The 27,589-nt window shown below is 42.7% G+C and overlaps 1 protein-coding gene across 1 annotated transcript in view; it reads right to left on the bottom strand.

Annotated features, from left to right (window-relative positions):
* The window catches only part of Syn3 (synapsin III), a 320,810-nt gene that overhangs the window by 282,004 nt on the left and 11,217 nt on the right, over nt 1–27,589 (bottom strand). Inside the window, exon 2 of the mRNA XM_051206238.1 lies at nt 25,065–25,122. Within this exon, the coding sequence (XP_051062195.1) occupies nt 25,065–25,122 (58 nt within the window). The remainder of the gene's footprint in view (nt 1–25,064; nt 25,123–27,589) is intronic.

Here is a 27,589-nt window from a genome sequence, read left to right as displayed (position 1 = left end):
AGACCTTGTGTGGGTGTCTAACCTTCTGACATTGTGACTTGATGTTGTCATCTACAAATATACTGGCCTGTGTTCAGAGCAATCCATGGGCTGTGGGCTGGATATGCCTGCAAGATGAACAAAGCCAAGGCCTTATCTTTTCCCACCTCTGGTGCTTTTATAAGGTTGAGAGATCCAGAATAAATCTTGCCACCTGCAACTACCCTTTGCTATCTGCAAGAGACAATGCACCTGTTTAGCTATTTCAAGACCACGTCTTAGACTGAGGTATGAATGTTAGTTAAAGCCTCTTTGACCTTCATCTCTCAGTGCCAAGCAGGGCTCCACTTGTCTCCCTGGTGCACCCCTGCTGAGGAACATCCTGGGATAGGAATGTAACACTCAGAAGCTCACAGGTGAATGAGAAAACTGCAGGTTGCAGACCAGGGAGGAGGAGCTGCTAGGGTGAGGGGCAGTGAGAGCTGTATCCACAATGGATTCCTGGGTCAGGATTAGGGTAAGGGCACTGTGTGAGGAGTTTGGGGACATGGAAAGAGATGTATTTAGAAAGGGAAACTTATATGGTAATGGCAGGGGCATCTCATCCATACAGACTTGAGGCCAAAACACTGTGTTTTTCATTTTCAAGGCCCAATACCACTGTCGAGGTTGTAAGAAGGAAATGATGAAGACTGTTCAGAAGGGAGGACCAAGCATTTGTAAGCAGTGACATTAAGCAGAGAACCTGACATACTGACCGTGTGCAATAGCAACACTTAGGGAGGAAGGTCCCAGGAAAGAGAACAGGGGGAATAAAGTACACTGTATTCCATAATTATTTTTAATTGTCAAATAAATTGAACATAAAGTTACCATTTCAAGTGTACAGTTTAGTGGCATTAGGTATTCATGTTGGTGTACCATCACCACTATACCTCTCTCTAGATGTTTGTGTGTGTGAGTGGTGAGATATGGGTGCATAGGTGTCTAGAGGCCAGCTCATGGATGGAAATGGATGTGGAGGCCAGAGGACAACTTCAGGTGTTCTTAGTGAAGTATCTTCCACTTCTTGTTTGAGACAGGGTTTGTCACTGGCCTGAGATTTTTGTCAATAGCTAGGCTAGACAGCTAGCAAGTTTCCAGGGATGCACCTGTCCCTGACTCCCATATCACTGTTGCTGAAGCAAGAAGCACACAGCACCAGACCTGGCTTCTTATATGGGTCTGGGATTGAAATTGGGTCTTTATACTTGTGGGGCAATCACTTTGCTGATTCAGCAACTTCCCAAGCCCTTACCTTCACAACATTTTGTAATTCTAACAAAGATTTTGTACCCATTAGTCATAATCTATCTTTCTTTCCCCTTGTGGTGGTTTGAATAAGAATGGCCCCCATAGCTCATGTATTTGAATGGTTAGTCACCAGAGATCAGCACTATTTGAAAGGATTAGGAGGTATGGACTTGTTTGAGTAGGTGTGGCCTAGTTGGGATGGGCTTCAGGTTTCTAAAAGCCCAAGCCAGGCCTGGTGGCTTCCTGTTTCTGCTGCCTGCAATCCTGATACAGGATTCTCAACTACTTCTCCAAATCTATGTCTGCCTGTGTGGTCCTGCTCCTGCCATGATTTAATGGACTTACCCTCTGAAACTATAAGCAAGCCCCAATTAAATGCTTTTTTAAAAATAAGAGTTGCCTTGGTCATGGTGCCTCTTTACAGTAATAGAACACTGAGAAGACATCCACTTCAGTCCTCAGCAACATTATTCTACTGTGTGTCTGTGGACTTACATAACTGAAGTCATATGTGTTTGTTCTTTTGTGTCTGGATTATTTCACTTAGGATTTGCAGGGTTATTTTATGTTGTAGCATATATTAGAATTTCCAGCTTTTTTTCAAGAGCTGAATAAAATTCCATGCAATGGATACACCACAATTTTTCATTCATTCAACTATCTAATGATGGATATTTAAATTGGTTCCAGCCCTTGCCTATTGTGAAGAATGCTGTTGTAACCACGGGCCTATATCTGTTCCAAACTTTTTCTTCCAACTCTTTTGTGTACATACCCAGAAAAGAAATTGCTCCATTAAGTAGAAACTCTTGTGTTCAACTTTTTTGGTTTGTGTATGTGTGCGCATATTCATATGTATGAGGATATGTGCATGTGGACAAGTGTGCATATGTATGTAAAAGTCAGAGGACAACCTTGGTCTTGTTCCTCAGGAGCTCTCTCTCTCTCTCTGGTTTTTGAGTTAGTCTCTTACTGGTCTGGGGTCTGACAGTTTGTCTACACTGGCTATTCAGTAAGCCCCAGGGATTTCCTGTCTACCTTTGCCATTGGGATTTACAAGCACATGCCACGTAGGTTTTGGGTCAAATCAGGTGTTCATGCTTGCTCAGTAAGCATTATACTGAATGGGTCATTTCCCTATGCTGTATGCTGTTTCCTGGGATGCCACTGTTAAGATAAAACTTGAGCGGACCTTGTGTGTGTGTGTGGTGGGGGGGGCATGGTAGATTCCATGGCAGGCAAAGGTGACTGAGGCAGGGACAAACACACCAGGCAGACACAGCTTAAGTGAGAAGTTTTATTAGAAAGGGGAGGAGAAAGGAAAGAGAACAGAGGTAAAGAGACACAGAGAGGAGTGAAGAGAAGAGGGAAATAGGAAAAGTCTTGTCTGCCTCAGGGGAACCATAGGGAAGAGTAGGAAAAGAGCATTAAGTGGATGAGGGGGTCCTGTCTTTTAAAGGGGTCCTTTGCACCTGCATGCAGGCTACACAGTCATGGAACCCTGGGCTGACCAGGGTCCTGTCTGAGTGCATTCTGCCAGGTGACAGAGGCAGACCAGCATAATGCCTGAATCCTTACAGTTACAATGTTTTCCTGCATTGTTCTCCATTTCCATCAGCATTCCCCAAGGGTTCCAGTGTCTCTGACTTCTCCCCAGCAGCTCTTGTTATTTCTGTTTCTGATTTTGAAGGATAGCAAGAAGGCTAGTGGGACCAGTCAGAGTAAGAAAGGAACATGGAGCCAGCACACAGCACCACATTTCAAAAACCATGGTCCAGAGAGATCTATTTGGGAAATGCCTTGGACCACTAGAAGGACTCTACCAATTTGGAATAAGAATGGCAGCTTCAAGGTCCTTGAGGGAGAGGAGTCCTAGTCTCTACTTCAAATGACTTGACAGATTTACATGACCCCACCTGGATGGCATTGCCCTACATGTGGAATTGGGGTGGAGGGATGGGAGGGGAGGGTGGTCAGGGTACATGTGATGGGGAGAGAGGATAAGAGGGAGGGTGGGAGGGAGGAAGGGAGAGGGAACTGGGATTGACATGTAAAATTAAAAAATAATAGTAATAATAATAATAAAGAATGGCAGCTGTTGGAGAGATCTGAGCCACAGAAGATCAGGGTATGATGTTATGTAAGTTTCCTCAGAGATTCAATCCTGTAGGGACACTCCTTAAACAGGAAGGTAAACAACACAAAATAGCTTCAGGAAGTCCCTGAAACTGACTAGATTCACTAGGCCCTGCCCTAGCAAAGTAAGCAATAAAGGCTGAGTGTACCTCTGACATGAGTTGGACAGAGCAGCAAAGAGGACACTGAGTCCAGCCCAGCTGCCTGGAGGAAGCAGAAAACAGCCAAGCTGACTGGAAGAGGTTTAGGCAACTGAGCCACAGGAAAGGACACTCTCCAACTTGTTGAGCTGCCTGCAGGCTGTGCAGTGCTCCAGGTTCCCAGCTCTTCTGAGCTGTCACCCATGGTTGGGTGGTCTTTGAGTCATTAATGCAAGTTAATGACTTGCATTACTTTTCTAAGTAATCTCAATAAAACTCATGGTTCACCAAATTGGTGGTAGTTTCCATAATTTGGTCTGTCACAGGTTCTCTATTTGGGATGAGGTGTGTATTGCATCTTCCCAGGAAAAGTTTTGTCACACAATATCTGTTTTTCACCCCAGAAGTATCAGGACCCAAACTAGAACAACCCTGCCTTCTCCCAAGATGATGAAGACTAGGGCAGTCCTCCTTTGCCCAGGCTGCCCAAGGCCAGCATAACTTCCAAGTTCCTAAACTACTCAATACTTTGTAGCTAATCCATTGCTCTGGAGCTGCTGAAGGGTTAACCAAAAGCAAACACAGTAAATGTGGTAAGAGGAGATACTTCCTTTCCTTGGCTCACACACCTGCTACAGGAAGCAGACACATGCTCTCTGCGACCCAGAGGCTTGGCTGAACTTGGGCTTCAACAAGAAAACGAGCATTGCCTGGACACAGGATGGCTTAGCACGTCCCAAGCTAGCTTTCAAGAGCTACCGAATAGCCTAAGACCCCATCTGTTTTCAATCTTGTTAAAAGGGCCTCATGTGCTGGCGCCTATTTAAAATAACGCACACATGCAGTTTCTAAAATGGAGAAAAAAAAGGGCTGTGCTTTCCTGGCCAGCATAGTTTATGTGTTTATTTTGGAGCAAGTATTGGAGTTCTGAGACAAGACATAGCTAATTTCTTTTTCTGAGGTTGATTTGCAAGTCCCTAGGCTTTTGCTCCAAGCATTTTAAGCAGCTCCGTTTGAACTTGTCATCCTTGCAAAGGTCCACTGTGAAATGGTTCCAAATTAAGATGAGGCTCAGCAAAGGGGGAGCCCTGGGGCCACTTTCTTGTATGTAAATGGGCTATTCCCTCACTTCCTTTCCCTAGCAGGGATTCATGTTTCTAGAAGTTCAGGTCCTTTTCTTCCCAGGCATTCATTTTCTTCTCAAGAGGCCACAGGAGTTCCAGTATCATGCACACAGGTAAGGCTTTGAGCCAATGTGAACTGAATCCCTAAACAGATAGGAAGGGACAGTGCCAGGGAAGAAGTCCCACCTGTGCTCAGCTTGTCCTGTGTCAAGAAGCAGAGGTGTAGCTCTCTGTTCATATTCTGAGGGAAGAGCAAGCTCTCTATACTGAACAACAAATGATGTGCTGGGTCTCAGTGGCTGCTGTGAACAGGGCTATGACTGGGGGACTTATACAAATGTCCAGCTCAGTCCTGGATTTTGATTCTGGGGTTGCACCCAGCAGTAGGACTGTGAGTGCAGTCCACAGACGGCTACACCAGAACTCTTTGACTTTGAAGAATCTCTCCATAGCCTCATCAGCTCCCATCCCCTATTTCCTCCAACCCTGAGTGAGTGAAGTACAAACAGAAAGAGAGAGAGGAAGAGAGAGAGAGAGAGAGAGAGAGAAGAAATAAACCAAAAACAACCAAAACCCCCAAATAACAACAACAAAAAACGAGGACACAGGGGCAACAGTGATGGCTCAAGTCACTTTCTGCACCTCCGTCTTTCGTACATCCTAAGGACCCAGAAGGCCAGTGGTGGGCTCTTCCATTAAAAATGACAGTGGAAGTAGTGACAAAATAAATAGAAAGCATTGTGCTTTATAAAGTTGAAAAAAGTAATGACACCATCAAGACACTAAGGGTAGAATAGCACTAAATGTGGCCGCTGTACAAATGTCCTTACTACTTCTGGTGACTCTAAAGGGATTATAAAATACTATATCAATAGTCTAATATGAATTCTTTTTGTATTAGGCATTATTATTGTTGTTGTTGTTGTTATTTTGCTATACAAGTACTTTATTCCTTTAAATTTTATTTGAGACAGGTCTTGCTAAGTTAACTAGGCTGGCCTCTAAATCACTATGTAGCTCAGGATGACCTTGAACTCTCCATCATCCTGCCTCAGCTTCCGGAACAGTTGGGATTAAGGATGTGCAACATCATGCTTGGCAGGATTAAATTTTGTAATGATTTAAAGTACTTACTATGTACTGGGAACTGTTGTAAACTCAGTCTTGACAGTCACCTGATGGGATGGCTCCATCACTCCCACTGTTTTATTTGCTTTTGGAGATAGGCTACCACAGCAGGATGTGCCCTCCATCTGTGGTCTGCAGGGATTTCTCAGACCCCCAGATTCCTACTGGGCTCATTTCCTGGGTGCAGAGTGGGAGATGAGGGATTCTGCCACAAAAATGCCAAATGTGGTTATATGTACCTGGCTTTCAATTCCACCTCAGAAACTTCCTAGCTATGGGACCTTGGAAGGAAACTGACAGAAACTTCCACCTTAGTGGCTCTCCCTGTAAAAATCTTGCAGAAGGTCCCTGCCCTATCTCTGTCATTAGGCTGCATGTGGGGTCCACAGGAGAGAAGAAAGGTAGACTTTCTTTAGAGTGATGCCACACTGTCATAAGCTGAACTCATATCTTCTGTTCTTAGGGTAGAACAGGGATTCTCGCTCAGGAGTGGAATTTGGGTTCTTGGCTCTGGGACAGAGTCCCTCAGGCCTGCACCACTGACATTTTAAGCTACATAGTGGGGGCTGCCCTGTGAATCATGGGAGGTTCAGCGGCATCCCTGGCCTTGTTCTCATGGCTATTATAACCAAAACATCTCTAGATACATTGTCTACATCACCCCTCATAAGAAACTACTGATACAGCAAAAGAGATGATCTGGGCTAAGCTTGTCTCCCACCCCAGAATATCATTATTCTGTCTTCATCTCTGCTTTCTTTTCTGCTCACCCCTCTCTCCTCATCTCTTTTCTTCTCATTTTCTTATTCTTCCTTCTTCTCTCCGCTCCCTTTCCTTCCCTTCTCTTCCCATCAGTCTCTTTTCTCACCCCTCTCTATTTCTTCTTCTATCAAAGATGTTCAACACTGTGCAAGCCCCTGGTACCCTTAGGACTCTATAACTGTGAGAGGCATGATCAGAAATGGTGTGACAGGAAGTGCTAGGTGAGAAAAACTCAATAGAGTTCAAGTTTGTTGTGAGTGGATTTGGTTTCATTCCCATGATATAATTATCAACTGAGCACATCTGTTCAAGACCCAATCACTTTATCCACAATCTGTCATCCTTCAACAGCAAGCTTGTGTGGATCACAACATGCCAGGGTGGCATGCTCCTTCAAGGCTAGACTGTGGGTCCACCTTGCTGCCAACACCCTCTGCTGTGTGGACAGGTATGTCATTGGCCTCAGCTTAGCTGGAAAGTGACTGACCCTTCGTGGAGGAGCTATGGGTGTGGTGTAGGAACAGGGCAGATGTGGGGTGGCAATGCTTTCTGAATTTACTAGTTCTTCCATTCATGAGTAAGTCAGGCTAATTCAGAGTGCTTTCCATTTCCACTAAAGCAAATCCAGTTCTGACTACCAAACACAGCTACCCTCCTATTTGTATTTATGAATAAAGAAATGGGAGCTTACAGCAGCGATCCCATTACTACAAATCCAACAGGTGAAAAGGGGCAGAATCCAACTCCTTATCCATCTCAGCCTAGACAGAGCCCTGAGCACCACCTTACCCTGAATACACCTCCACTCTGCTGAGGCTACTGACATTTCCTTCGTTTAATCAAAATAATATGTCATAGTAACAACAGTCAAATGAGCCTTTTTACTGCCAGAATCTTACTATCCCCCTTTTCCCCAAACTAAGTAAAGACTGCAGTCCAGGGAAGGATTATGAGAAACAGGAAGCCTAGAGAAACCTGGTAGGACAGCAGACAAGTATACCAGATACAAGGGATGGGTTGCATTGGGAGCTAGGAGAAGGGAGTGCCAGCCAGGAGTTTAAGTCCTACTTCAGATGCACAAGTTTACATTGCTGAGATTCTGTGGATCTAGTTTTACCACCTGCAGCAGTAACAGTTCACAAGGTCACTGGAGGGAAACTGGGTTATAGATAGTAAAATCTTACCAATCTATGTACAATTGTTTCTTTTCCTCTTCCCTCCTTTCCTTCCTTCCTTCCTCCCTCCCTTCCTTCCTTCCTTTTTCTCTTCCTCCCTTCTTTCCTTCTTTCCTTCCTTCCTTCCTTCTTTCCTCTCAGCCTATCTTTTGACAGACTCTCACTAAGTATCCAAGAATGGCCTTGAACTCCTGATTATTCTGCTTCTACTTCCCAAGTATTGGAAATGCAGGCCTGCATCCCTATATTCAGTTTATGTGGTGCTGAAGATGGAAATCAGGCAAGCATTCTACTACCTGAACTGCATACTCAGCCCATTTTCTTGATTTCTGCACACACACACACACACACACACACACACACACACACACACACACACTTCTATATAAACACTTTTAATATATGGGGCTAATTGTCTTTGTCTTTGTATTGTGAAATATACTACATTTCATAAAGCCTAGAGGGTACAGATAATCTACTTCTGAACTGATTAGATAAAACAGTTTCCGGCCACACTGTGCATAGTGTGCCTAATCTCCTAAACTATCATTGTTAAACTTGACTAGTGCTTGGATGGGATAATCCACAAGTAAAAGAAGGGAGAGTCAGTTATAGAGAGATGGACAAAAATGGCTAGATAGGGGGATGAATAAATGAATGAATGGTTGTCAGCACTGATAGCCATTGTACAGAAATAACATTTTTTGACACTAAGACACATAAAATGTATGAAAGCTTCAAGGAATAAGAAACCATGTAAAATTAAGTGGTTCTTCCAAAATTGCCCATGGGAACCACTAAGCAAAAAGAGGAAAAGAGCAAAGGGAAGGCAGGCTTACCAGGGTAGGAAGGGCCTTGGTGCTGCCTAAAGACTTTGGACCTTAGCCCAAGGACATTGAGGAGCCTGGACCATGTCGTGCAGTGGGAGCCAGAAGGAGACCAAAGCAATTGTTTAAGAACAAGCAAATTAAGAGGAGTCATCAAAACTCCATTCAGTTCAATGAGTGAAAGGTTTGTGGCTCCTGGCAATTGGCTGGCCCACAAAGGGGAGGTGTAGACCCTGAATTCCATTGCTTTTCCTGGCAGCCACATTGGGGTTAGGTCACTGTCTCCTTCTTGTCTGGATTTTGTGTAGGTCTTAGGTGGGAAGATACTGTCCATTGGTCCAGTTCCATCCCAAACAGACTGACAACCCACTCATAAGATCATGAGAGGAATCACAAAGTGTAATTCAGGGAGGAAAGGGAGATTGTAGTAATATGGGCATAGGACATAAAACCAGAAACAGTCTGTGGCCCTGAGAAAACTGCCCTGAAAAACCCATTAGTCTGGAAAGACGAGACAACAGGTGACTTAAGTGGACAGGCTACCAGGTAGGGAAACATCACAATTCAGCAACTAGGACCTGACTTGTTCCACTCTGGGAGCCTCAGTTGTCTATCTGAGAACTAAGAGTGTGGGGAGCTGCTGACAGATGAAAGGCTGGGACAAGCAAGCACTATGAAGAGCACAGGAATGTGCTGCTGTGGCTCATTGTCTTTCTTGCCCTCAGGGTACACTTGGAATTCCCCTAAATGCACTCCTGGGTGCCCTATGCTGGGCTGCTGCTCTGTTTCTGCTGCTGCTTTTTATCAGTGCCAAGTTCTTTCCCTTTACAGCTCCCAAAGCCAGACTTGGCAGGAGAGAGGGAAGTTACATGGGGTTGGCTCTATCCAATGGCATGACTTGGGTAAGGGGCTGCCCCTCAAGGAGGTCCAGTTCCACAGATGCAGTGGTTGTCACATTTCAGCTCAGCCTTCCACAGGCTGTGTGACCTTGGGCAGCTCTGTTACCCTCAGTGACTCTGAGTTCTGTACATTCTAAGCTTGGGGACCAGGGTGAAAACAAAATAAATTTGTGCAGATCAATTGCTTGGATTGTGGCCTGTTATTCTTCATCACGATGTTACAGCTTTTTCTGTGTCACTCTTATTGAGTCTTTTATATGTTCATTCATTACCAGGCAAAGGGAGATTTGGGGCCTTTCAGTTTTGGTCTGAACTCTTTAGCTTCTTTTATTTTTCTTTTACTTTAAATGAGGTTGCTGAACACAGACTGTATACTTGATACTAACTGCATAAGTGCTCACTTCCAGGAACCCCATGGTAAATTGCCATCACCACAGGCGCCTTACCATCATAGATTAAAGAGTGAGTGTGTGTGTGTGTGTGTGTTTGCATATGTGTGGTGTGTGTAAGGGGTAGTGTGTGTAAGGGGTAGTGTTGCATGTGGATACGTGAACAATGTGTATAGAGGTCAGAGGTCAACCTTAGGTGACTCCCTCAGGAGCCATTCATCTTCTCTTGTGAGATGGGGTCTCTCAGTGATCTGGACCCCACATATTATTCTAGCCTGCCTGGCTAGTAAGCTCCAGTATCCTCTTGTCTCTGCCTCCCCAGCTTGGAGATGACAAGCATATACCACCATCATGCCCGCTTTTATATGTAGGCACTGGGGATCAAACTCTGGTCCTCCTGCTTGCACAGCAAACATTTTACCAACTGAGCTGACTCCCCATTTCCCCCAGAATACTATTACAGCACTTACACTCTCATAGACTTTTAACAGTGCTTGTATGGAGGGAGGGGGAAGAGAAAGAGACTCTGCTATTCATATTTACTCTCCAAGGGTAGAGGCTACATCTGTCTTCCCTCACCATTTAGCACACAGAGGCACTTTATTTGTAGGATAAAGATCCTGCCCTGTTCTCAGTGGGAGGGACAGGCACGTAAGTGTCATTGTAGACATGTGCACATGGCACTGTGAACACAAGAGATTGATGCAGTGTGGAAACAAAGCCTGAAATTAATTGCAATGCATATAGAGAAGGCCTGGGGGGAAGGGATGTCCCAGGAGAGACATATGTAAGCTCAGGTTTGGGCTATGAACCAAAAGGGCTCCGGGTCAGGAGGACTGGAGTGTAAAATGGATGCTGGGAGAAATGAGGTGAGAAGCCTCCTGTGGGGGCTGGGGTTTATGTGTCTAGAATACATCTCCAGGGAGGCAAGCAAGCATCATGTTTGAACTAGAAATGCAGACTCTGGAGCCAGGCTGACTGTGAATTCCAGCTGTCACTCATCAACCAAGTAAACCAAGTAGCTTTGAGCAATCCCTGGTTTCCTTACTTGGAGAATGGAACTTTTTATATTTTTATTTTTTTTCAGCTTTGCAAATATATTATTTATTTTATAGTCAATAGATTTCATATATATATATATATATATATATATATTTCCTTATTTTACATATCAATCCCAGTTCCCTCTCCCTCCCTCCTATCCCTCCTGTTCCCCCCTTCCATCCCATTCTCCCCTCACTCCATAGGTAGGGGAATGTGCTCCCAAAGTCCTTTTGTACACCCGGGATACATCCTGGTTCCACTGTCAGAGGTCCCTTAGACTGCCCACGCCTTCTAATTGAGATCAATGTTCAGGGGGTCTGAGTCGGTCCAATGCTGGTTTCCCAGCTATCAGTCTGGGGGTCCATGAGCTCCCCCTTGTTCAGGTCAGTTGTCTCTGTGGGTTGGAGAATGGAACTTTAAGGTACCTGCTTACCACAGGGAGTTGGTGAGGTTGAGATAAAACAATTTATATGAAATGCTCAGCTGGTGCCTTGTGCTCAGAAACATGCGGCCAGAGGCTGGTGGTATTATTGCCCCTAGGTTTAGTGCTATCATAAGACAACACCATCCATGGAAATTCTCAGGGCACCCTGGGAATCCCTGAGGAGGAGTCCAAGACAGTTTTGATTTATACTGAATTATATTCCAAAGTAAGTAGTGCATTAGGGAAGCTCCTGTGGAATACAGAAGGCAGACATTGTAGAATATACAAACCCATTCTCAGATATCAGCTTCTAGGCATGAAACAATGTGCCCAGACATTTCTATGCACAAGTCCTGTTTATGTGTCAGCCCCACTCCCTGCCTCAGGAGACATGCTCAGGGTGGGCTGCGAGATTCCTTAGATGATAAAATAGATTCTTTTCCAGTTTAGCATAACAGCCAGACAGAGTTATGTAGTGAGGTCATCCAAGTCAATTAAATGGTGTTTTTCCATTCTGGGTATTCAGAAGTCCCTTTGGTTCCTTCTGGTGTTCTGGGATGTTCCATGATGGGTTCTACCCTGGATTAATTAATAACCCCTGGGGTTCCTATTAGAATGCAAAGGCTCAAATCCAGTATATAAGCACACCTAAGCTGGGGCCTCTGGCAGGGCCTGAGAAGTCTGTTCTCATCAAACCCGAAGTGGTGGAGACAACAGGAGTTCTGGCAGAAATATGGAGTGGCCAAGGAAAAATGGAATGGCAAAGCTGGGGCAGAGATATGATGAAGAGCAAAGAGTGAAGTTGGTAGTGGCTTGTTTCAGCCAGCTCCACTCTATTGCATGGCTCTGAATATACTCTCTGTCTTCTAAGAAGTTTAATCAAGCCACTTCTTCTTGTCTCAAATAGCAATGATAAGCATGACACGATACTAAAAAGAACACAATGGTGAAATCTCCTATTCACAAGCATCCACTTTTGAGCCTTCTAGCTGAGGGTAGTAATCAAGGATTGGGTGTTCCCTTCAGCAAATGGAGTGCCAAGTGTCTGCCTCCAGCCCCGAAACACTACTTCTATGGCCATCTCCCAAACACACCATGAGCATGTGCACTCAAACATGAATATATGGTCTTACCATTCTGCAGGTTAATCAGACTAGTGCCCATGTGCCCCTGCTGCCTCTAGGACATACTTTTCAGTTGAACAATGTCTTAGTTAGGGCTTCTATTGATGTTATGAAACACCATGACCAAAAAGCAAGTTAGAGAGGAAAGGGTTTATCTGGCTTACACTTCAGCATTGCTGTTCATTGAAGAAGGAAGCCAGGAATTCAAACTGAGCAGGAACCTGGGGGCAGGAGCTGATGTAGAAGCCATGGAGGGTGCTGCTTACTGACTTGCTCCTCATGGTTTGCTTATCCTTCTTTTGTATAGAACCCAGAACCACCAGCCCAGGGCTAGGCACTGTCACTAATTCAGAAAATGTCCCACAGTCTTGCCTACAGCCTGGTCTTATGGAGGCATTTTCTTAACTGAGGCTCCCTCCTCTCAGATGACTTTAGCTTGTGTCAAGTTTGTACCTAACACCCTTATGGAAGTGACGGCTCTATGTCTCCTGTTCTATATTTCCTTCCCATAATCCATGTCCCTATTTCACTTTTGTTGTTGTGACAAACAGCAACACAGGAGAAGAAAGGGCTTATTGAATTTATGATTCCTTGTTAGAGTCCATCATTTTGTGGAAATCAAGACAGAAACTCAAGCAGCCAGTCACATCATATCCATAGTTAAAGGCAAAGAAGGAATTAACAAATCCTTATTTGCTGGCTAGCTCAATTTGATCTCTCCACTCTATACAGTTCTGGTCTCTGGGTTAATTAAGAATTCCCAATAGACACGCTCACGGGCCAACCAAATGTTGACATTCCTTCAGTGAGACATTTGTTCCGGGCGACTCTCGGTTATGTCAAGTTGACATTTAAAATTAACCAGAACAGTCCTTTTTCATGAACTCTATCATCTGATTTTTTTTCCATATGTGACAAGCTAAGTTATAAAACATGTTGTTTAGCTGGAAGGCCTGATGTCCACATCTGTCCATTGATTTTCCCTTAATTCTTTTCTACAAACCCCAGCTGATCACCTGCTTCTCTGTGAAGCCTTTCCTGACAATGTCCCACAGCTGAGAAGTCTCTGGGAAACATATGCCATGATGTATTACAGTCACCAGGTGATGAACTCTTTGAGGTTGGAAAACTGCCATTAATATCAAGCACAAAGCAGGTGTTCAGTACCTCTTGAACAAAGGTGCAAGTATAGAAGAGACATTGTGTGTGTGTGTGTGTGTGTGTGTGTGTTTAATTAATATGTACCCTTCAAGAGACCAAAGGGCTTGCTGAATTCTCCTTTTGGATAGCAACGTAATTTGCACTGGGGTCTCCTTTAGCTAATGGAGGCACGGCACGTGTTGGTGAAGTGGAATGGCAGTAAGGAAAGCTAAATTACCAAACACAGTGGCTAGAGGCCAGACCTATGAGTTTGGCATCCTGGTGTAAGACAACAGACTCCAAGGTAGTGTGTTAATACATGTGTAATTCCAGTACTTGTCAAGCTGGTAAGCTTTGAGTTTGCAGCTATAATGAGATCAAGAGCAGCGTGGAATACATAGTGAAACCCTGAAACCCTGTTTAAAAAAAAAAAAAAAAGGAAAGAAAGATGATGAACCATTCAATTCCCTCCTCTTTCATTCTGATTGGTGCACAGGAAATAATGCCTGAAGGGGGGGGGAACCTGTCTCTTGTATCCTTTTCCACATTTTGCCATAAATTCTTCAATATTTAGCTCAAGTGCTCAATCATAACAGGGTGATAAAAATCTCTTCTAACAGAGTAGATGAGGCAGGCCAGAAGGACCATCCAATTGGCAGAATGGTTCCTGTTGTGTTTAGAATCAGAAAAACTGCCAAGCATAGGGGACAGTAGTCCCCCAGTGCCTACCCACTTGATGGTGCTGTCCTTTGGTAATCAGCTAAGGCTAAGTACTCCAGTCTATATCCCTTTCAAGAAGGCCTTTTATAGGTCAGTGTGGAAAATATGAATTTCATGAGGTTAGATTAATCTCTTTGTTATTAAAACCATTAAGAAGGAACTAATGGCTCCTTAAAACTATAAGACAAAAATGAAACAACCCCATTGACAGGTGAGGGAATGATATAGAAAAAGCAATATGGGAGATGAGAGCCTGGGTATTCTGTGCTTCAGTCTCCACCTCTCCAGGAGTGATGGCTCTAGTCCTCCCTTGGAACGTCTCAGCAGCTAAGACGGTAGATTGGGGGGGAGTCTGGAGAGATGGCTCCATGGTTAAGAGTGCTTATCAGCACTGATGCTAGGTGGTTCATAAAGGATCTGATGTTCTTTTCTGATCTCTGTGCATACACATAGACATACATACACTGACAGAAACACACAGATAAAAATAAAACAAATTTCCCAAAATAAGTAGGTTGGTTTAGAATGATCTCAAAGAACTCTTTTCTGATTTCACCCTCTCATGGTTGTAACATTATCCATTTACTTACATTCGTTCCAGAAAAAACACACTTAACACCTAACTCCTAAGCTCTAACACCCATCAAAACCAGGACCCCCACTATATAGTATCAAGGAGGTATTAGAAAATGTTAGTTGAGTGTAGAAATATCAGTGGGTCCTGTGATTAGTTCTGTATGTAAAGAATCAAACATACATCACAGCAAGAGGTGCTCATGCAGCCTCTCCCACATATTTTATGTCTAGGTTGTTAGTGTATGGATGTATCTTTACCATCTCTGTGAATGATCTAAGAGGAAATAATATATACACACACACACTACTCGGGATCATGCAGTCAGGATAACAACTCATTTTAAAAGTAGCATTCTCTGCTTTGGGTGCCTCATCTGTGGTAAGTCATTTCAGCCTATAGGAACTTACTGTGGATGCTGTTTTACATGTGAAGAAGCTGAGGCAGGATGAAGTTCAATTACTCCTCAGAGTCATTTAGAAGATTGTAAAGTTGGGACTCAAAACCCACTAATGGAGTCTAGAGAGTGGGCTTTTATATCCTCTGTGTGGTTCAAAGGCATCCACACTTAAGGTCAAGGTGATTGTAACCTCTGAGATGAAATAAAGAACAAACAGAACTTTTGACAGCAGAACTTTGCAGCAATAATGCAGAAGCATCCAATGGGAAGTGCACTAGGCTGAGTCGGGGAAAGGGTAGTCATATGCTAGACGACATCACAGATGAGTTTGTAATGTGTCCAGTATATCAAAAGAGCAGGGCGAGAGTCCTGAGACAGAAGGGAAGCCAAAAGCTTTCATGACAGAATTCAAGAACATATATCCTAAAACATGGACTTTGATGAAGATGCTGCTTTGGTTAAGTCAGACCTAAATTTAAATTTACACACCACACTGTGGGTCAAAGTCTGGTGAATTTACTCATTGAACCTGTTTTCTCAGCAACAGTCATAGCTAAAGATTAAATAAGTGAACACATAGAAAGCTCTTAAGAGGCCCCTACGGTGCCATGGTGCTTCAGTGGTAGTTTGCCACCAGTTTCTAGGCTTAAACTGATGGGCCTACAGGTAGAGCCAGGAAGCTGAGAAACCCACACAAATCAATGCCATGGTTAAGGAGAGAAACAGTTATTTGCATGATGAGTTATGGTTCAACTAGAATGTCCTAGCACCCCACCTGTTTTTTTTCTCTCTCTCTCTCTCTTTTTCTCCTTTCCTCATTTTCCAGCTGGTTCTTCAATTTGAACAGAAAAGGGCCTCCATGGAGACCTGTACACTTTAAAAAATAATACAAAACAGAACATCTGAGGTCAGGGTTAGCCAAGCCAAATGAATAAACCTTGCGGGATTGTATTAACAAAGCAAGGCTTATCACGTCAGTGCAGCTGGAGTCAGTGTTATAGAGAGATGCCAAGCTCTGGGGAGTTTCAAACATAGGAGTGTCAAACAGGAAGATCAAATTATGGAGCATCTCAGAGTTTCACATCAATGCTTGGCTAGAAACAGAGATTGTTCTACATGGGAAGAGCTTCAGAATCCAGGGGCTGAGTAGAGTTCCAAAATCTAGCCCTGAAGAGACTCATAGATCACCTGTAAGAGATTAAGTACCCAGTACCTATCAACATTGTAAGTGGGCCCTTGAAGGTTTGGCATCTTCTGGGATGCAGATCGAAGATGGATGTTGGCTTATGGGAAGTTTATTAAGGATGCTTTGAGAAGTACAATCAGTGTAAAGGATAGAGAATGTGGGAACAGGCTGGGGAATGAAAGACACAGATGTCTCAGCAGAGGTCTCTATCAATGCCACAGAAGCTGCAAGGAGGGATACACCTTCATGGCTGCCTCAGATTGGAATTAAGGGGAAGGATCTTTATAAAACAGATTATAACTGTACTCAGGAAAGAGGTGTGACCTGGATCAGGCAACTCTCCAGCAGAATAATATTATCTCCTTTTAGCATGATCCTACACAGTTGTTTTCTTGACTTTTTTTTTTTTTTTAAAGAATGAATCTCTCCTGCATTACCTAATGGCAGGTGCATATACTCATCAAAGCCCACAGTACAATCCTCTCTTGAGTATTCACCTGCTCATACAGCCACACCCAAACCCAAGACCTATTTTTCAAGTGTGTGAAGATGAGGGTGATGGGCTGTACCTGCTATCCCTGATGAAGAACACCGTGGTAGAAATCACAAAGGCCACATGAATAGGAAGGCCACCTGAGAAAGCAACTTCTGGGACTCCGTTTCAGTTTTTAACTATCTGAATCTATTACTTCTATACCACAAGAAAAAATATAAGAAACATCAGGAAAGGAATCTTTTCTCTTAGAAATGTTAATTTCCTGTGAAATATCCCCCTTTTAGCAGCCCAGTTTCTGCCAGAGTATTTCCAGAAGACTGCCTCCTGATCTACAACACAGGTCTGCCCTGTTCCAGGCTTCTGTATACAGAGCTGAATCTCATCTCTCTATAGGACTGTACCAATAGCTCTATCTCTAACTGCCCTGAAACGATACAGGGTGGTTGTGAACATGGGGACCTAGGTTCAGATTCCTTCTCTATTACTCATTTCTGCTGATTGTTTAACCTTTCTGAGCTCCCATGGACGAGATGATGTGACAGACTTAGTAGACTTCCTAGAGGAGGCCTTACCCTCTCCATGGAGCTGATGGGAAGAAGGGTGAGTGGAGGGTTTGAAAGGAAAGGAAGGAGGGATTGAAATGTAAAAAATAATTTAAAAATGAACAAAAATAGTAATCTAAAAAAAGAAGACATAATTTTAAAACTTATTTTCTTAGAATTTCATACATGTAAACAGTGCATTTTGATTATATTCACTTCCCCTCTTACCTCTCCTCCCCTTTCTGATCCACTAAGTCTGATTAGTGCTGTGCACATGTGTGTGGGTGTGGGGCCATCTATTGCAGAAAAGTCAACTTACAAGAGGCCATGTTGAGAGAGAAAACTGATTCTCCCACCCTTAATAGCCACCAGCTCTCAATAGCTCCTCAATGAGGGGTGAGGACTTATACTACCCACCAAATAAATGTTAAATCATAGACAAGTATGAATTGAAGACTAAAATATGCATAAAGTGGGATGGGGTGGGGGAGATGGCTACTAGGCTAAAGTGCTTGCAGTACAATCACAAGGACCTGAGTTCAGATCCTTAGCACCCACAGAAAATTTGGGTGTGGTAGTATATATCTGTAACTCCAACAACTTTGCAGGGAGAGACAGGAAGATAGGGGTGGGGAGATGAGAAGGATGGATGATCTTAGCTAGCCAGTTTAGGAATCAGTGAGCTCTAGGTTCAGTGAGAGACCTGTCTCAAAAAGGGGGAGTGGCTCCGGCATTCACACACATATATGCATGCTAGTGCAGTTGGACATATGTGTGCACACATTGCATATAACATACATACTGAGCTCCCCTAAACTGGAAATCTGAACTCCTAAATGTTCCCAGTCCAAAAATATTTGAGTGCTACCATGACACTCCTGGCCTCAAACAATTAGGTCATAATAAAAATATGGTAAACTAACAATACGTACAGTTTCTATCAGTGTATGTATATAAGAAACATGTTAGACAGAAATGAATTTCATATTTAGATTCAGCTTCCTACCTATTATACTTCATCATATATGTGCAAACATTTTAAATCTGGAAAAAAATTGAAACCTGAAAACTCCTGGTCCACCAAGATCCTAAATCTGTAAAGGTTCTGTAGGTCTGAGCATAGGGAATTAATTCCCTATCCATCATTTAGAACAGGGACTTCAGACGTAAGCCTGTAATTTGGTCCAGCTTCCCCCTCTTCCTGCTTTTCTGTCTGACATGGCTGGAGCTAGGTGTTGATACCTCCATTAAATCAGAAAAATGATTGAACATGGTCATCTCAGCTCTCTCTCTCTCTCTCTCTCTCTCTCTCTCTCTCTCTCTCCCTCCCTCCCTCCCTCCCTCCCTCCCTCTCTCTCTCTCTCTCTCTCTCTCTCTCTCTCTTTCTCTCTTTGCCTCTCTCTGCCTCTCTTTTTCCTTTTCTATCTTCTCATTTCTAACTTTACCAGAGTTAGGGGTTCAATACTACTAAGTTCTAGTAAAATGTCTCTTAGTCTATTCATCCATAGACCCTACCTCTTGGTCTCACAGAGGGTGACCTATGTCTGTGGAAAAATGCCCTGGCCTCAAAAACAAACAGGACCAAACAGGAAATCTTGGCAGGCCATCCACCCTAGCCAAATACTCTCTGTTGGCACCAGGACACCACAGGAGGTCCCTGCAGATGCAGCAGGGTATGCTGGGAAATGGGATGCAAAAGGATGCAGTACACCACTTGCTTCCCTGGGTCTCTGGATTCCTGGCTCTGCTACAGCCAAGCAAGTCTTTTTGGAATTGTGGGGAATAGGGTGGAGAGATAGGGTGGAGGCTTCCTCTTGGCCAACCACAACTAACTCTTTGACTCTGTCCAACAAAGCCCAGACAGTACAATTATCTGTCTAATCTGGCCCTTCATTGAGAGGCCAGCTTAGACTAAACAGTGGTTTCTACCCTAAAGCTTCTTTTTGAGTGCTGGAGGATGAGTGTGAAGTTCCATGGGGTTGGCGTTGCTTATGTGACCCACCCGTTGATCCAGATGGGCCAAGGACAACCCATTCAAGAAGTGTTTGAGGAATATCTCTCAGGGGCAAATGCCCAAATGACATACTAATTGGTTTCCTGACTAATTTACTTTTTGGCTTTCCATGGCTGGAAATGAGAGTGATGGAATCAGCCAACATTTTCCAGGATAAGTGTAGCTCCCACAGACTCCTGAAGTGTCCCCAGAATCCCTGTGTAGTTGTAGCAGCTCCTTCAGGTGTCCATCCCTGCATATATATTTGGTTCCTGCCACTTGGACCAAAGGCAGTGCTAAGATATAAGGGGCGGGTGGGGGGGGGTGAGAACATGCCTCACAGTTACCACAAAGTAGATGGAGTAGATCCAGCTTGGTTGGCAACTGAACATTTGGCACATGGTTTACAGAAAACCAAGATTTGGGGGAAAGATTAAAAAACAGTGATATATCACTCTTGGAAAGTAGCATGCAGCCAGAATCTGTGGAATCTGTCAGTTATTCATTCTGCAAACATTTCCTTCAGTTCTAGTTTATGCTGGGACCTGTGCTACTTAACAGAGTGAGATCTAGTCATGTCATATCCCCGCAGTCAAATAATGCCACCCTAAATATATTGCTAAAATACCAGGGTGAGGATGAGGAAGGAAGGAGGGAGGCTCTGTGAAAGAGACACTGATGTCCTGACTCAGAGAGGGCTCAGGGAAGGAGTCTCTGAGGAAGCCCCTGCTAATCAAAGTCTTTAAAGTGCCCAATTTGCTCTTTTGAAAGATGACTCTAGGGCTAGTGAAATGGTTCAGTGGGCAAAAGTGCTTGCTGTGCAAGTGAAGGGCCCCAAGTTTAGATTCGTAGAGCCCACACTAAGCTGGGTGCAGTTGCAAGCATCTGTGTTCCCAATGTTGATAAGGAGAAGGATAGATTCAAGGAGCTCAGTGGGCTCCCAAGACAGCTAGCCTAGCACACACAGTAGCAAAACAAGACCCCCTTTCTCATAAAGGTGGAAGGTGAGGTTCAACTCCTGAAGTGGTCCCCTGACCACCACACACCTGCATGAGGCATATGCTCCTGCAACACCCCTCCCCCTAACACACACACAGGATAGATCACTTTGGTTTGGGGCATGAACAGTAAATTGGATTTTGATAAACAAATAGAGCTGTGAGGCTGTTTGTTCAAAGTCTGGATGAGAGCTGGTGATTGTTCAGACAAGGTAGAGTCTTGACAATTTGGGGACAACAATAGATGTACTAAGGAAACATGACATACAGAGTCAAGAGGACACAGCCAAGACAACTAATTAAGAGGTGGAGCTGGGATTTAATCTGGAATCAGCCTCCAGAGTCCTTGCTCTGATGTGCTCTCCTAAGGTTGAGTATGGTGCTCCTATAAAGGAGGGTCTCAGTTTATTGACTGGGGAGTCCCTGGTCAGGAACCAGGAGGTCTGGAGTTCAGGCTTGATTTCTTATGCAGTCTGACCTAGTCCATGTTTCTTCCCACACAAAACCAAGTGCCTGGATATTGATAATATAAGTAATAATGAGAGATGGCATTCTCAATTCTGGTCTCTTTTGAAGTTTCAAAAAATTTCCTCCCAGCTACAATGATACAAGAAAATGACAGCACATTGGGAGTAAATCACCTGCTCAACACTTAGAAACAACAGAGCTGGGATGCAAACATATTTTCTTCCACTGTGGTGGTCTGAATGAGACTTTTTTATTTGGATTCTTGGTCTCCAGTTGGTGGAACTGTTTGAGAAAGATAAGGAGGTATGGCCTTGTTGGAAGAGGTGTGTCTCTAGACTTTCCATTCCCAGTGTGTCTCTTTCTGCCTCCCATTTGAAGATCAAGATATGAGCTCTCAGATGTTGCTGCCACACGCATTTACTCTACTATCATGAACTCTCCACATCTGAAATTCTAAGACAAATTAAATGCTTTCTATTATAAATTGTCCTGATCATGGTGTTTTGTCACAGTAATATAAAAGCAACAAATACTACCACTATCCTCCATAGTCAAATTCAAAGAAGATGCCTCGGAGCCACAGGTCACAGATGGGACACATGGCTTCCTATCTAAGCAGCTCCACTTGTCTGAATTCTGTAGCATGAACTCCTTTTGATACTTCCTTTGAAAAACAATTCTCTATCTGTGATGGCTATTCTTAGGTTTCAACTTAACTATATCTGGAATTAACTAAAACCCAAGCTTCTGGGGATACCTCTGAAGGATTTATTTTTAGTTAGATCATTTGGAGTGCAATGCCATACCTATTATTCACGTTTAATCTAGGCAACACTTTCTGTTAGCAGCCTATATGCAGGACATGGAAGAAGGACACTTGCTCTTTGCCTATTTGCTCTCAATCTCTCTGGCAAATGCATTCCTTTACTGACATTAGAGCCTACTTCTTTGGAATTCTGGCATATACTGAAGACCAGTTGAGACACTCAGGTTAGTGGACAGTGATGGGAGATGTCATTCTGTAAATATATTTCTTTTATTGGTTAATAAATAAAGCCCCGTTGGCCAATAGAAAAGCAAGATAGGTGGGACTAGGAGACAAGGAGGTTTCAGGACTAGGTAAGAGGAGAGTCAACATGTAAGACCAAAAGAGCAGAGGTCCAGACCCTCTCTCCAGTAAGATAAGACCACGTGGAAATACTTAGGTTAATAAAAATGGGTTAATATTTAAGACAGAACCAGCCAATAAGAAATGCTAGTAACAGGTTAACAGCTTTATGTGTAATACAGTATTTCTGTGTGTTATTTGTGGCTGGCATGGCTGTGGGACTAGGCTGGTGGGAAAACATACTCGTAACAAAATGGCGCTGGCAACGTGGCTAATAAGAACTTCCATTTAAAACTTAACAAAAGCTTAAAAAGGGTTTTAGAAACAAAAGAACAGAGACAAGCAAGGCTTCTTGGTAACAGCATTTTTTCAGTTGGGCTCCATTTTGCTAGAAATAAGCAGAGACTCACGCAGCTCCTTTAAGGGAGGTTTCCTGACTCAGCATAGCAGCAAAAACAAACAAGCAAACAAACAAAACACAGCTTTTAAGAAGTGCTGCTAACAATTCAATAGTGTGTATGAACAGCTGGTTAAAAAAGAGAAAAAATAGAGTAGCTGGGCATTGCTGGCAGACACCTTTAATTCCAGCACTCTGGAGGCAGATTTCTGTGATTTCAAAGTAAACCTGGTGAATTCCAAGGCAGCCAAAGTTCCACAGAAAAATCCTGTCTCAATAAATAAAAAATAGAAATAGAAAAAGTAGAGTAATAAAAAAGCCAGGTAAAGATATAAAGCACAAAAAGAGTCTGGATACTATATGCTATGATGTTGTCTTTGAATTGCTCAATTACTAAGGAAGAAATAATTGCTACAATACACCTGATTAACAATGTTGCTAGATTAATCCAATTTATATATTTTAAAAATACTTTAACTCCAAAATTTAAGTGTAAGGACAGGCTCCTGGGGAAAAGAATTTCTATTTTTGTTTCCACAGAAAATGAAAAGCTGTGGATTCCTTCCAGACTAACATGGTTTGATCAAACAAGACCACCTGAAACAGTGTCCCAGGTGATCCAACATTCAAAACTTCTGGGACAAAGCAGCCTTGAAGACCACTATAGCCAGGATTTCTGTGTCTTCTTAGGATCCCCATGACAGCGCCCCCTACCAGCTGGAGGCAGTTCGGAAAGAATGATGCCCAAATTCCCAAATATTGTCTATAAATGTTTATTTTCATTTAAATGGAGTTGATTATAAATGGATAATGACCACAACCAACCTATCTTTAAATATGAAAAGGGGAGTATGGTATAGATATGAATATTTTGTTCTGGAATGGATTTTCATTTATTGATACAAATTTAAGGTCAATTTTGTGATATGTATATTTCTCCTCTTGTTTAGGTATATTGTTTATATAGCTCATTTAGAAATGTAATATATAATTTAATACAGATTATAGATAGTATATTAGTCAAAACTTAGAGTTAAGTTACTTAGGATTTCTAGATATACAGAGATATATTTGAGATGAATGGCATTCTTCAAACCTTTCAAAAACCTACAGAATATGGCATTTAAAATGGTTTAGGTTTTTTTCTTAAAAGTGAGGTACAACTGCTCTTGGCAACACCACCTGTGTCAGAAAGAAAGATGACATCAAAGAAACTTGTTATGGAGTTTGCCTTCAATATGGGAAGACTAGCCATTTGGACAAGATACTAGTCTTGTCTAGACTGTTTGACTTCATGCTGTATAAATTAGACAAGCATGACCCATAGGAAAGTGACTGCTGATACAAGATGGACATTGCTACAGGGTTCCTGTTTCATGGAAGAGTCTGCCAGACATTCTGCAGACACAGAGAAAAGTAACTGACAAACTGCCAATACAGGTGGACAGTTTAAAGTTTCCTGCTTTGCTGAAGAGTCTGCCAGACACACTATGGCCTATAGGCTGAAGATGGAACATTACAGAAGAACTTCGGGTGACCAACCAGGTGAGTTGCCTCTGTCATTTCTAGAGTTTATATATTATCCTTCTGTGGTCTTTGAGGGAGCTGAAGATAGATAGTTATGGTTATAGTTTTCCTTAGTTAGGATTAAAGATAAGTTACATATAAGACTTTAGACTCACAAAGATAGGATATATGATGAAATATTTTCTTTAAATCTTGCTAAATGTTAATGAACTAAACATTGTTAACTATGGTTTTTATTTGATAACTGTTTTGTTATATAATTTGCTATGTTAAGGTTAAAAACCCTTCTTTTTATTTTATACAGAAAAGAGATGATGGGAGTTGTCATTCTGTAAATATGTTTCTCTTAATGGTTAATAAATAAAGCCTGTGGCCAATAGGAAAGCAAGATTGGTGGGACTAGGAGACAAGGAGGTTTTGGGAAGAGGTAGGAAGTGAGTCAATATGTAAGACCAAAAGAGCAGAGGTCCAGACCCTCTCTCTGGTAAGATAAGACCACATGGAAATACTTAAATTAATAGAAATGGGTTAAAATTTAAGACAGAGCTAGCCAATAACAAATGCCAACAAAAGGCCAACAGCCTTATGTCTAATAGAGTGTCTCTGTGTGTTATTTGTGGCTGACGCAGCTCTGGGACCAGGCCGTCAGGAAAACTGCTAAAAACAGGACAGAAAGACTGCTAGAATTTTAGATCTTCCATTGGTAGATAGCCATTGTTGGACTTTATGGACAACAGCCTGTAAGCCAGTCTAATAAATAAATCCCCTCTTATACACACACACACACACACACACACACACACACACACACACACACACACACACACACTTCTGCTTTTCTGTTCCTCTAAAGGACCCTGACTCATAATCTACCTAAAGCCAAAAGTTTGAAAAAGGAATGGACCAGAAAATTCTGGAACTTAATAAGACTCCCAAATACAATCCAGGATTTTTCTGGCAATCTTAATTCACTATGACCACACAAGATATGAAGCAAGGTTGCTCTTGGAAATGGCCCCTGCTCAGAAAAGGGCAGGTGTGGGAAGTGCTAGGAGAGGGGCCATTACCTACCTGTTCCACTCGGATCTCAATGTCACCATTCACTTTCTTCCCATGGAAATACTTTGACCTGCAAGGAGACAAAGAGTCCTGCTCAGTAAGGATCCATTGTCCTTTCTTCCCTTTCCCAGAGGCCTGACCCCTAAAGGCGTAAACTAAGATAGCTTCAACCTGCCCCTGTCCTCCCCTGACCATCCTTTGCCTTGGTATTTAGAGAAAGAATGGTGGAGGAGAGGAGAAAGAGTTGATGGGAGTAGAGGAGATTCGACTTCCTCTGCCTCAATTGCAGCCTCTTAAAGGAAGTCATGCTCCTTACTTCTAGGGATGATTTGAAAGACTCAGTCAGACAAGGAAAACCTAAACAGTGCAGTATTGATTTGGTGGTGTTTTATTAAATTACATACATGTACAACATCAAGGGCTTACTGATATGTTTCCTCATCTCTGTATCATGTGTCTAATGTTAACAACTAATGAATCCTTTCATTCACCCACTCACCCTCCCATAAGCACCCTACTCCTGACCATAGTTCTTCTCTCTTCTGATATGGACTGTCTCTCCTAATGCAGAGTATAATTAAAATCAGTAAGGGTGCTTAATGCCTGTATCTCATTGAATGACAATAGAACTTCAAGTCTGTGACCCATCATTTTATCTTCAACACCACCAGAATGTGCAGCACACCATAGGAATGCATTCATTATTTCTTGAATTAATTAATGAATAAATGAAAATTGGTAGGGTTTAATCTGTGATTGTGTTCATTTAATGTGGGCAACTGCCATCATGAAGCATGCATTTTTATTTCTCTCCTGTTCAGGAAGAAACTCAAAAGTTAGAGACTAAACACTTTCATATCCTAAGGGGGATCTGCACCCAGGCTTTCTTCTTTGTGTCTGTGCTTCCACTCAACCCTGAAGTCAGGACAGAAGGGTGTTTAGGTGTTTTTAGATATCTTTCCATATGTAATGTGAAAGACCCAGTTTGCATTTCCCCTTTCCCACTGCTGTTGCAATGAAACAAATGCTTGATTCATTTGCTGTGAACCAGACACTACTTTAAGCATTTCCTCAAACCTTCTTAGGGATAGAGGCAGCACTTTTCTTCCTTCTAGTCCATTCTCTCCTTTTCCCACAGCAGAATTGTTTATGGATTAGATAAACATTTATTTAATGTGGTTCCAACTCTCCCCTAAGTGACATGTGACCACATGTCAAGAATTTGTAAGCATCTCATTCAAGAACCTTCCCTTATGTTTCTTCATTCTATTCTTTCCCTGGAGCAGGGATGTTGCCAACTATTTTCTCAATCTTTGTGAAAAATCCTTTCTACAAACTCTTAGACTGCTCCACTCTGTCTGGTTCCACAGCCCCCATTGATTCTCACCCAATGCCAGGTCTTCCCAAGACCTCCAGCATCCTTGGCTGACAAGTGTGATGCCAATGTCACTTCTTCTTACAGTATTGACAGACTAAGATGTCACCGAGGCTGGACTTCTGTGGAACAGGAATGGTTGGTATGACCTGAAAGTGAGGTTAGTCTGTCTGTCTATCTGTCTGTGTTTCTTTCCCATTGATGCTCTTCAATAAAATGTGTTTATCTAGCCTCACACAATGCAGAATTTCATCACAAATCCTCAACAAGAGAGTCAGCACATTCCGTTCCATCTCCAGTATTTGTGGGGCACAGAGAAAAACAATAAGTGGCCTATGAGGTACATGACTAATATTTAAAGTTGATGAATATTCTAATTTCATATCTGTTGCTGGGGTACAAGAGCTACCAAAATCACCAAAAGCACCAAAATCAACTTAGAGATGAAAAGGTGTGTGTTTTGTTTGTTTGTTTTTCTTTACAATTTCAGGTTACAAGCCATCATTTTTGAGGAAGTCAAGGCATGAGCTCAAGCAGTCATACCACATCTACAGTCAAAATTAAAGAGAAGATAAATTCATTCTTGCCTGCTTGCCCTCACATAACTTCCTTTAGTAGGGAATGGTGCTTGCTTATCACAATTGTCTGGATTTACTCAATTAACAATTAGGACAATCATCTACAGGCATGTCCAGAGGCCAACATTATCTAATCAATTCCTGCACTGACATTCTCAGGCAATTCTATACTGTGACAAGATTTCACTTAAAACTAACAGTTACAATGAGCAAGTTAGCAAACATCTAAATAAAATGTCTGCATTCCCTCTTTGATGACTACAACTCATAGGTCTTAAGGAATTCTATCCAGACTATAGCAGCATCACAAAAACCAGCTATTGGCCTTCAGTCCTAACTCACACTCCTCCCTAGTTTCCCAGTTACTCTCCACTCTGATCTATTAACCTGCAGATTCTGCTTTTCTCCAATACTTGGCCTTCCCATTAACCCCAAGAGGGGATGTCACTTCCCATATCCTGCAGACAGAGAAGTCACCTTTCAAAGTCTCATAACTTTTCCAGTTGTCCCATAGTTTCAGACTTTCAGGATTCAGCCCAGAATACCAAGTTCCTTCCTAATGGGGACTCTGGCACTAGTTGGCC

Source organism: Phodopus roborovskii, unplaced genomic scaffold, assembly GCF_943737965.1.
Source record: "Phodopus roborovskii unplaced genomic scaffold, PHOROB, whole genome shotgun sequence".
NCBI lineage: Eukaryota > Metazoa > Chordata > Mammalia > Rodentia > Cricetidae > Phodopus > Phodopus roborovskii.
The sequence above is the reverse complement of the archived record's forward strand: the minus strand, read 5'-3'. Positions and strand labels throughout refer to the sequence as shown.